Source organism: Danaus plexippus (assembly GCF_018135715.1).
Source record: "Danaus plexippus chromosome 13 unlocalized genomic scaffold, MEX_DaPlex mxdp_15, whole genome shotgun sequence".
NCBI classification, from domain to species: domain Eukaryota; kingdom Metazoa; phylum Arthropoda; class Insecta; order Lepidoptera; family Nymphalidae; genus Danaus; species Danaus plexippus.
Genome location: NW_026869849.1, coordinates 507,572 through 520,113, shown reverse-complemented (window position 1 = coordinate 520,113; position 12,542 = coordinate 507,572). Strand labels below are relative to the sequence as shown.

Here is a 12,542-nt window from a genome sequence, read left to right as displayed (position 1 = left end):
AGAAAGCGACCGCGCCCTTTCTCGGAAGCTGCGAGAGATCTGTTCTCCTGAATCACCTTAGCGTTTCTATCGTTTCTGTCATATAAAAATCTCTTTTGAACTGTTAATATAAGTTAAACATTAAAATGTATAAATTAACGTGTTATGCTCAATCGATGTAAGAAAATTGTCTGATGGTGATATTTACTATTTAATTTTGATTCATATATGTATATGTATAAGAGTTAAGAGTTCAATAAATATATACTTTAATATCCAAAAAATATATTATAAATAACATCATTTTCATTAGAAGCCTTGAACGTCATTATTGCTCGTATAAGATAGACTTTGAAGTGTATCACACAATGACGCAAATAAAACTCACAGCAACATCACAAAACAGACAAGAAGAAGCCTCTTTGTGTGATAAATATTAATATTTTTCATTATACATATATAAAAATAAATAAACTGAAAGCAAGAGCTCTCAACTAGGAAGCAATAGACGTAGACCGTTCGTAGCCGCTAGACCTCTACGCCGTAGACGTAGACAAATACGTAGACACGATCTACGAATGTACACTCTCTAGCTTTACTATGATTCTAAATATGTATTAGTTTATTTGTTATTATACATTTGAGTGTTGTAGAGCAAGTGCAAGGCTCTGTATATAATGTACACACAGAGATTAGTTTGTAAATGCCAATTTGCCTTTCATCCTAACACAAATAAATTAAGAATCAAATCAATGTTGATTATTGATAGTTTTAAAGCCAATGATTGTAAAATATTACTCTTCACCGTCGTTATAAGTATGTCAACAGATCTGTGCGCTATAAAATATCTGTATAAAATCTGAATCTACTTCTGAGTCGGATCAGAAGTGTTTAAAGATGTCATGGGATATAATTTCGACGTGTTATTACTAAGATTTTAGCAAGATTCATTTGAAAATATTTAATTTCAATAACTCGTAACAAGGGATAGTTCTGTTAGAATGATATAAACATAATCTCCTCTGATAACAGACGGACTTTAAAGAATCACTGAGATATTAAAATACGAAAGGTATGGGGTCGATGACCTCGGATGACCATTAAAAAGCTATTATTCCACCTTTGTTAAGAATGTTTTAACATATCTCGATGATTTACAAGAGTTTTGTATAATATAACTTTTATATGGCGATGAGAGTTTACACGGAATGTACGGAATAACGCTTGACGTTAGGATACGTTTGGACAGAGAGAAAACTGGCTACAGACAATGTATATACATATATATATATATATATATGTATATAGGCATTAGTTTATATATAGATACGAGGGTCGATTGATGAAAATAAAATACAAAATACAAAGCCTTGGTAAGACCTCGTGTACCTTTGACTACTATAGTAAGCATGGTTCTGAAGATCTGTCCAATAAAACAAACCTTCAGTCTTATAAATCTATATTTCAGTTGACTGAGAACCTTAAATACAGTTGTAAAGTGTATTTACGAGCGATCGCATCTATACAGCCTCGTAAACAGACGGCTGGAGAGTTTATTTTTTATTTTTTAGACGTTTTGAAACACGAACAAGGTTTTATATTATTACGTAATTATTATTTTTAGATGATCATAATGAGTCAGGAACGCAGGGCGTGGAGCCAAATGTAGTAGGAGGCTGCCTTAATCTTTTATTAGTTTTATTGTTATACAGAAGAGAAGATGGGAGTGAATGGAGAGGAGATACAGAGAAACACCTCTTTGAATATTGATTTGTATTCCTTGTTTCGATGAGATAATTGTTTTTATAAATACTCAAAGATCGGCCTCGGAAAACTATCTTGGATCCTGTGTGATGTCTGTATGTTGGAGATTTGTAACACATATGTCGCTAAATCTAAGTTAAAACGAAATCGTTGAAAAGGATTTACATCAGTTAAACTTACTAACTTACTGAACATTATTTTTTATGAAATAAGTATACAACGCTTCGAACGGGGATTTTTTTGTGTCTCTGCTAATTTGATTCTCTTTTTTTCCGGAAGAACATTCGTGAATTTAATACGAGGTCTGAGTTATTTCAGAATTGTTTTTAAAAATAAGAAAATATACTTAGTAGTAGTTTTAAAATCATATTTATATTAATTTTCATTGTATTATATTGTGTTAATGGCTCAGCGATAAATGTTGAGCAAATTTTTATTTGCGACTCATTGCCTGCGTGTCCGTCTTCTAGGGAGAATCCGGTTTTCATACTGTTAAGTAGTACTTGTGTTCATTTAGTTATCAATTAACCACATAATAATAATACGTGCTCCGTATTGTATAATTCCTTCCGTGTACGTGGAGTTCAATAATCCAGGGACCAATGGAATCCGTGTAGCGTCAGCAACAAAACATATTTTTCTTTTTTATATATATTAATCAGTTACTCTGTTGTATTATTGGATTATTATGTTTGGTCCTTTCCGACGGTTGAGATAATTGTGCTGGTAGTGAATTGAGCGTATATTTTGAAAATACTCAAAAAAACTGCAGAGGATATTACCCAGCAAATAAAAATATATACAAAAATACCATAGCCTTAACTGAACACTTGAAATCCCTTAGTTTAAACTATTTATTTAGCAGTCACTTCATCATTTCATTGGAGGCGATGTAAATATTTACTTGATATGTTTCTCTGCTGACGCTGCCGCCGCCGCAGCGCTGGGCGTGTTCTGGTGCAGCGTCCAAAAAGGAGAATTATAACTTAATCTGTTATATAACAAGCCACTAGTTACGGCTCTCGAATGAACGGCTGAACTCTACTGTACTGTACTTCCAATTTATCACGTAATAAGAGGTTTTTCATTGTCTGAATGGAATTATTTAGATCTTCACAGTTTGTTCAACATTTACATTAATTACTATTTATAATAACAAAACATATAAGGTTATTTATATGTTGAACGTTATTGAAAAGCGAAGCAAACAAAGAAAAACCTAAGGCCTATTCAGGTTGACGGCTAAAAAAGGCCTAAGTCGTCAAAAACTCATAAAAGAATTCGCTGCAGGAGTGCGGCCGGCGGCGGGGGTAAGGGGCAGGGCTGCCGAAAATCTAGTCAGACGGGCTTGTGTAGTGCAATGTACTGCGAGCCTCGCGCAGGACAATACATCCGTGGAGGTTATACAGGATAAAAGTTATTTCAGATATAAACATTGTTAGCATTGGCTATTAAAAAGTTATTTCTTCATTTTGGAAAGTTGCTAAATTTCGAGGTTTCCGAGTTGTTGTAATGTTTGCGAAGGTTTAAACAAATATTTGTAAAGAGCGGGCGCCACATTTTATTCTGTTACCCCAGTAGTTTGTTCTAAAAAGCGCTGCACACATCAGTGGATATTAATATTTAATATTATAAATATAAGATATTATACGAAACAAGAATTGATAATAACTTTACATTTTTCATTTAAAGCCATACATAATTTCATTAGTTTTCCATGGCCCGTCAAATTGTCTGCATGTGTACACCGCGCCCTAACTCTGGTTTATATTTCAAATCTATTTTAATTAATTTATTTGTCTATTCTTAGTATTCAGTTTTCATTTTGTATGGATTATTACCATATTGTTTTATGTTTGGACATTGACCTAACATTACACGATGCAATGAAATCACAGTTTTTGTAAAGATCAACGACCTCTACTTCTTGGATTGAGGAAGATCAAATATGCAAATACATGAACAGTTTAAACCTACTTCTAAAGAAAATATTTGTGTGAACAACATGAATCCCTAAAAACAAATGTTTGTGTTTCAAAGTAGCAAAACCCGAATTTATCGCTTAAAATGGAAAAAAATATGTATGCTAAAATTTGTCACGAAGTTTAGAGAGATGGTTGTTTTTACTCTGTCATAAAAAAAACTACTGAATGAGTTTTGATAAAGTTTTTCCAGTAGTCTAGCTTAGACATAAGAATAGCACATAGGACATGATTTATCATGACATTCGGTAGAAAACAACTGCACATATTGCACAATAGTACGAATGTATGAAGTTACGTAACACAGATCATAGATGGCGCTGGCTGTTTAGTCACAATAATTGTTCACATAGTTTGTAAGCACTGTTTATATTTTTTTCTGTGAAACCAAATCCGTAATCCAAACTATGTTCCGACCACAAGACCTTCAGACTTCACTTGAAACGGCTTTTCATATCATGGTATATTTCTCAATAAACTTATTGCTATGTGGTTAATTATACTTTTATCAGCACACGCCAAAAAAAGTTACGCTAGGATTTTAAATACAGTATTGACGATATAGTTAGTGTTGAACTCTATGCTCCCGTTTGAAAAATACAAAAATACAGATACATAAAAATATCGTATACACAGTCGTATGTTAGGTTAAACTCTTGTAGTTTGTAGAACAGGTGATGGACTAGCACTAGCGTATCATCAATAAGTCGACTCCCTCAAATGAAATTTAAATGTATATAAGAATATAGTTCGGTCGACTCCACGACACGCGTGTGCGGTAGTTAGATAGTCGCACGGTGAGAGTAGGTGCATCTAAAAAGCGCAACTCGATCGGGAGGCTGCGACCGACGAATAATACAGTCGAAATACCCGCGGCCGTCGACCGGCCAGCGACCCCTTGTGCTAGCGAAGGTGACTTTATTAATGAACTTATTCATATTGATGTTAAATGAGTCATCTTTACTTGTAGTATAGGACTGGGTCCCGCTGCCCACAGCACAGAATCTTTGACTCATTTATTAGTGTGGAAGTTCTAATGTAATTAAAAAAAATGCTTTTTTATGTATAAGAAAAATATTGTGTGTCATTTGGTGTTAAAATCAGACAACTTGAAAGTACTTTAATTAAAAATATGTTTTTCAGATTTAACTAACATTTTTTTATTAATTAACGACTCACTGTATGTTTTGATTACTTCTAAGCCAACCAGATCACCGTAAGACGAGACGCGCGTCGTCTTTTGTGTCATTATAAAACATTAACGTTTTTACCAGGTCCAAAGATGTTTGATATCCTTATAAAACAATCTATAAATGTGTTAAGGAAGTTATTTGTTGGTTTGTATGTGTTGGTGTCCGTGGGAGGACTAGAACCTTCTCGTCATGTCGTGTTCGTTCTTTGTATCGTTTATATCAATATTTTAAAACATACTTTTAGATAAACATGATTTTATGTCTTCTAAATTATTGCCCCTTTTTTATTATATTTATAAAGTTTAAAGTAGAAAATATGTTATTCACTTAGACCAATTTCTTGATTGATTGATTGGTTCAGTTACTATACCTGTAAGGGACAAAACTTCTTAGCATTCAATGGTATTAACAGTGCCTGGAACTTGCGATCCAGGTGTAGGTTTCAGGAGCCCCATCTACCGCGCTTTTAACTCTCACCTCCACTGTCCAAGCTCCTCTTTCTACCTAGCCAAATTTGAAACGAACCTATTAAGGCTGCCTTCGAATTACGTTCCAAGAATGAATTGATATGAGTTCTGGACAGGCCCAAGTCTTTTAGTAGGTTGTAGAGAGATTTAGCTGCTATACCTCTCGCTCCCACTTCTACCGCGTCCTATTCCTTAGTGAGTTCGTAATACTTATTAACCTTGATGGCATGGTCTTTGGGGATGTTGTTTTCCTATTATCATATCCTATTTCCCATTATTATCTATTAAGTTTATCTTTTTTCACAAAGCGCTTTTAAATTCGCCAATACATAAATATGTCTAGTCTGGAGGCTGACGCAAAAATATCCTATGTTAAAAAATATATATTAATTATTAAAAAAATTTATACCACCCAAAATTTTTGACAAAACATTAGCGTAGCTAACTAGAGATTCCTTCTCATAAAAAATACAATATTTCCCGTTTTCTCCGCTTCTATAATAGAAACAAAAACGGAAACTATTTTTAGATTTTGTATATGTTAGCGGAGGAATAAATACGTGTTGTATCATTGTTTTGTTCACCATATTAATATTAGAATACATATCCTTTTATAGAAAAGACTTTATTATTAAAGTACTTTTTCATATATAAATCTATCCAACTGATAAACTATAAGACTTTTAATAATATAACATTTTTTGTTAAAACATTGAACATTTTACCATAAAGCGATGCAATTAACCTCTGGTAGAGTATAGATTAGATATTATTATGAATTCTCAACATGTTGTATTCAAATTTTTTTTTCCACGAGCTTAATAAAGTCTTAAAGTATAACATTTGTAACATTCTTATATTGGCAGTTCGAAAATTAACATAAGATTCTTATTATATCAATATATATTGGGATTTCAGTTAGCCAAAACTTTTTGTACAAATGGCTTTGAAATTCAAATGTTCCTTAAATTTTGGGACAACTTTCGCATTTTAAGTAATTGTTCTGAAAAGTTTAATTTTCATCATGGAAAAAACATGAATACTACTTTAATGTAACGTTTATCATTAATATTAACGAAATAATATTTTTTTGTTGCAGTTGAAGTCACCGGACGACACAGGCGAAGCGGGCACTCCACCAGCGAACGGCTCCATCTTCACCATGACCCTCAAAAACAACCACCTTATCGTGGAAACTGAAGAGAGAAATGTAATGTTTCGCCGTTTGCAATATGAGTTAGGGTTTACATGTAACTGCTATTAATGGAGTCTCTTGATATATTACAGGACATCACGAAAAACGGTCGCGAAACTAAGATGAAGTATTCCCCTGATAACGATGGTATATTCGTCGTTGAAGTACAACAATCCGCTGGGTATAGACCTATCAAATCACATGTGTCGTCTCCGCACCATGACCCTCAAATATCCACTAATCAGGCATTGATTCATCGCGTTCCAGAAGAACTAGACAGGAAGATCATAGTCGAAGAGGACAGTGAAAGAAGCAGCGAAAAGTTCGAAAAGAGAGCGCTCGCGTTATCCAGTACGGGCCTGTCGATATCTGATCTCAGTATGTCCTCGATCGGTTCCCATAACGTTAGTTACTCTTATGGCAGTCAAATGGGATACGATCAGGGCCCATTTGGATACCCAGTGTACGCAGGATATGAAACCTCCAAAGATGACCTCGGGGATGCGATAGTCCACGACAGCTCACAGGAACCACTCATAGGAAAGACTCCGACGGATCCGGACAAACCTGTCGTGACTGCAGCGATTTTTAAACAAGACTCCATCATAGGAAGCGATGCATTACAGGGTCCGGGATACTGCATCGAAGGATCCACGGATGGACCGTTATTGTCAGATGTCCAGGCACGAGAAGTGAGCCTGATGAAACTGCATGATCAGAAGGAAAAGAAATTAGAAAACGGTGTTGCTGTGCCGATGATGGAAAACATGGAGAAGGCATCGTTCAGTAGAGCTGACAGTCTACCATCCAGTGTACAAGATGACGCAAAGATATCTAAAATGGAGCCTATTTATGAGGATACTCACAAGGAAGCTTGGAAAGGCAAGCGGGGTTCGTTGCCAACTATCAAAACTAATATCTTAGATTCCATTCAGGCTGGATCAAAGTTTGAGAAGCTCACTAATGAGATATCTCCTGGAGAATGCAGTTTTGACACTCCTCCCATGATAACTATCACCGAGGAGGCTGAAGCGAAGTCTGATTCTACCAGTTAATTTTATTCTCCTTTATATTGTATATAGAATGTTAAAATGTGATCGAATAATTCGAAGGTATTCTGTAGGAGTTGGTGTGCTGTCAGAAATTGTCAGTCACATTACAAGTGAAAAGTGAAGGATTTTATATTTTGTTTATTTAATATAACGCGTGTGGCCCTTGTGACGTCACACTTAGTATAAAGAAAAATTATTACTAGTTAGCTTGCTCTAAGCTTCTGATACATATTTTTGTTGGTTTGTCTGTTCGTCTATAAATTGTTACTATAACGTAGATAGTCTCATTATATTATCAATGTGTAATAAGTTTACAAGAAAGTAACGTAATATTTCCTCTTAGAATTTTATATATGTTTTTCGGTTTATAAGAAGTCCTTTAATATTTTAGTTATGCCTTTAACTGTAAGTACGTGTAAATGAATTTATTTCGGCAAATTGTCAATGTTCCGTATCTCATAGGTAGGTGTAGCTCGTATATGATTAAAAACAATTATATTTAGACGTGGTCCACGTAGTTGGTTTATTTTTATTTAATTAAAAACATATATATTTTTTTTTACTTTAGCTAACATTTACTTGTGTTATTTTTTTTCATATAAAACAATTGCTCACTAAATCGATGTTATGAAAAAACTTGGATATTATTAGTCATTAGAAAGGAATATTGTTTTGCTCAATCATATTTTTTTATAATAAATTAAAATCATATTTGAATATTTTTAAATATTCGAGATGTTTCCTTACAACAAATTAGCATAATCAAACTACATTCGAAGCGTTTTCAGTTTTTTATCTTCTCACTTGACGGTGTTAACGTAGGTATCCGCGTAACTGAACACGCTCCGTATGTCGTGTGACATGCCAGCTTACACTCGTAGTTAGTGTACAGATGTCGACTAGAATGGTTTCGTTGTAGAGTAAGCGTTTCTGTTTTAATTCTACTTAGTCGTAAGGAAATAATGTTAAATATAGTAAGTCAGAGGTAAAGTAGATAACTTGAGGTTAATATTAAACAAAAACACCAAGCACAGCTGAAGAGTAATGTACCTACTAACAATAACTACTAACATACTCAACAGACGTAATGATTTTCAAACGACGCGACGCTTCTCTGTCTCCGACGATTCTATATTATTATTTTTTGTGAACATCGTATCTAAATGTAATTACATAGACCTCGACCGAGGGGGTTCACGTTGTTGCAGCTCTCGTTTGTGTTTCAATATTTAAGGAACCAAGTTTATATTTATCAATAACAGTAAATTTGTCATTTAACTTTGTATTAATTTCTATTTAATAACATTTTTTTTATTGTATTTCTACAGAGTTTATGATTACTTCAATTGTGTTGTATTATTATTTCGTAGGCTATATTTTTTTATTATTAGTGCCGTCCTAAATTTAACGAATATTGTGCCAAGCAAAATTGAATTCTATCTCGTTGTATTAAGTGCTATTTATTCTATTGTAAATGTGAAATTAAGAATATTAGATTATAATGATGAAATATATAAAATTATTATTTTATTTTTCGTATTTTTCATTTCCAATTATTTGTTTTTCAACTTAATTATTTTTAGGATTATCTGAGGATTTTTTCTGAGTCCTTAAAACAAAAGTTTTTCACAATTAAACGTTTACGTTGTGCTAATAGAGCTTACGGTTCTTAGGGAAACCAACATCCCCAAAGACAACGCCATTAAGGTCAACAAGTATTACGAGCTCACTAACGCACTCACTAAGAGTAGGATCGTCGTAAATTTGTACGCGATAGAAGTGGGAGTGAGAGGTGTAATAGCTTAATGTCTCTACAACCTACTGAAAGACTTGGCTCTGTCCAGAACTAACATCAATTCATTCTCAGAACGTGCTTCGAAGGTAGCCTTAGTAGGTTCGTTTCAAATTTGGTTAGGTAGAGAGAGAAGCTTGGACAGTGGAGGTGAGCGTTTAACGCGCGTTAGATAGGGGCCCTTAAACCTACACCTGGGTCGCAAGTTCCAGGCACTGTTGAAGCTCCTCTCCCTGCAACGAAATGGACTCGGCACCCGCACTACGATTCCATGGAATGCTGACAAGGTTCCTCTCCACAACACACAAGATTCAAATATCCTGAAACGGGTCCGACAATACCGAGGTAAATTAAAAATGCTAATAACAATATACGTATTTTGTGAAGGTTGAGAAATATTATTTATTTTAACATATGTATGAATATTCGAGGTATTAAATATAAAATACATACTCGTATTTTGCGTTCGAAATAATTTTATTGAAACATATTTAATAATAATCTGAAATAATTTAAATAAATATCTATTAAATTATTTAAATAACAAAACTTATTTCGGAAAAACTGTTTTGAAAATATTTTTTTTCCAATTTATATATTTTTTTTTATTAAAAGTTATTTTTATTTGTATTTTAAACAACACCGTAGCACTATCTTTGCTTTTTGTGCTTAATCAGTTTTACAAAACCATTTTATCACCACCTCTGTTACAATTAATAAAAGTGTTAAAATTTCTTTAATACTCTTAAATATGTATTCATTTTGGTTTCACTCAAAATTTTAAACATACATCTTAAGAATTTCCTTTTAAATTAATTGAAATTCAAAAATTTATCCGGAGATTTATTCGTCCCTAATCTCATGTGCGTGGAATTACTCTAAAGTTAGTCGCGTTTTCCCCCGTCCTGTAAGCCATACCGAAAAGGTAACTATAACAAGAGTGAAAACAGTATTAGCATTAGTAGAAGTCACAGTTTGGGTGTCGTCTCGTGCAGGCAGGTTAAGAAGTATTTTATTGTCTATTCCTATAAGCGCCATCTATGAGGTGGTGTTAAAATTACTAAATTTTGTACAAATTAGTAGGGGGATGGTTCTAGGAATTTGGAAAATCTATGAAATAATAGTTACAGAAAATTTACACAGATGGCGTCTTCATGACTCCGTTATGTATTACATGATTTCTTGTTTATTACAACAAGTTTAAAGTAAGACATAAAACAATGGTAGTACTAATGGTGTTAAAGATAATGGAATTAATACGAAAAATAAACTAAATATTATTTTTCTGTTGTACAAAAAAATATTTTAATTAAAAATCGGCAGGCGTTAATCTGTTTTATAATTTTAAGTAAAAAAATTATGAGGCCCACTCAAGCAGGAAGAAAAATTATTATCGAAGGAATTTCAAAGCAAGAAATTGTATCTTAAAACTTCGACAACCATTTCAACGACATCAAATACGGAAACGAACTGATATCACCGAGGAATCTGGCCGCTTACAGCTTTAACGACGATACGACAATAAAACAGGGGCTTGAGAACCCAAAAAAAATTACCATCCAAATAAACATAAAGGCGTCCTCAACTACCCTCATCTCTATTGATTCACTGCAGATAATTGAGTACACGCGTGTCACCCCCTCACACCCCCCGGCCGCCCCCCTTCCCCCAGAGCCTTCCACACGTCGCACCTCATTTGATTACAACGGAAAAAGCTACGAAAAATCGGTAAATGCAGTAATCGCGTCACTATAGCAACCGATATTAACGGGGGATAGGGTGACCATAGGACGAGATCCCGTCCGACGCGTTCTGTAATGGATTATATTAATTAAATAGTTTCATGTAATGATACTGATATTGTGACTTTTGATGAAGATTCGTTAAAGTGGAATTAGAGGCAATATCAAGTAATCTTTTCATTTTAAATGAAAAACATATTCAGATCTTCTTGATGCCGTATGTAATAAAGTTCTCCAGGCTGTTCCGAAGGCACGGCACTGGCTGTTTAATTCGGGTCCTGTTTCATTACTTAAATCCTTGTCACGTGACTCGCAACACATAAATAGATTCCTCGCATTATACATCCGAGCCCCGCCGCCCTCATTTTTGCGCTAAAAAGCCTAAACCACCCCGTCCCAGTTTAAACAACCCCCTCATGCAGATTAGCTAAAACTACGCAATTTTTACCCCACGTCGGGAGGACCTTTTTTCTCATTCCCCCCTTCTAACTACCGAAATGTGGGTAGCGAGGGAAAAGTTTACGTTTTAAATATGTCCGCCATTAAAACGGTTAGGACACAAATCATTGGGCCTTTCTCATTATAACGTGTCCGTGATTTAATAATTGTAGTATGAATTGTAGTAATCCGGATGCTGGATAATCTTAGTCTCTAGAATGTAGACTGTAGACTGTAGACTGTAGACTGTGGCTGTCTGTGACCAAGTACAAGTTAACATGAATCAAAATTAATACATCACTGATGAAAGTACATTGTGCCATGTATTCTATAATAATTAAATGGTGAGTCAATTCATGAGTATTATAAGAGGTTTTGTTAACGTGAACGGAGTCCCGGGCGGGCGCCAGTATAACATTATGTTACGTAATGGTATCGGCCGGTCAGGTTATCATTAACCGATTTATTAGTTGCCCTGAACCCTCTAATTCCTTCAGGAGTGTTCTACGCGTTTTATTCCTAAAGCGTTTTTAGATAGGGGTCGACTCGGATAACAGTCAGGCGTGAGACAAAGGAGTCAAGCGAGTGTTCGCTTGATATATGTTACTTAGATGTCATTATATAACACTTGTTACCCTAGAATATAAGCAGGATGTTACATACATATCCTAACCGATATTTGTCTTTAAAAACATTTTTAACGATTTCATTCATGTTCACTTAAACGTTTTTTAATACATAGTGGGAAGTTTCTACAATTAATAATCAAGGTAATTGCACTGATACTTAGAATATTTACGACTTTTTTGTGAACTATTTAATGTCCTTTTGAAATAACTGGCAGTTGTTCAGACACAGCTACTTATGGCGTTATTGAGAAAGAATTATAATCCTTACTCAGCTTCCAGATCGGAACAAAGCTTTCTATGACAGACGGA

At 34.3% G+C, this 12,542-nt stretch overlaps 1 protein-coding gene across 3 annotated transcripts in view; it reads left to right on the top strand.

The window, feature by feature from the left end:
- LOC116769907 (uncharacterized) overlaps nucleotides 1–9,162 on the top strand; it is a 32,361-nt gene extending 23,199 nt beyond the window's left edge. For all 3 annotated transcript variants that reach the window (XM_061527825.1, XM_032661105.2, XM_032661103.2), the window contains 2 exons: nucleotides 6,485–6,595; nucleotides 6,673–9,162. In XM_061527825.1, coding sequence (XP_061383809.1) covers nucleotides 6,485–6,595; nucleotides 6,673–7,635 — 1,074 coding nt within the window. In that variant the 3' untranslated portion in view covers nucleotides 7,636–9,162. The remainder of the gene's footprint in view (nucleotides 1–6,484; nucleotides 6,596–6,672) is intronic.
- Nucleotides 9,163–12,542: the final 3,380 nt, after the last annotated feature.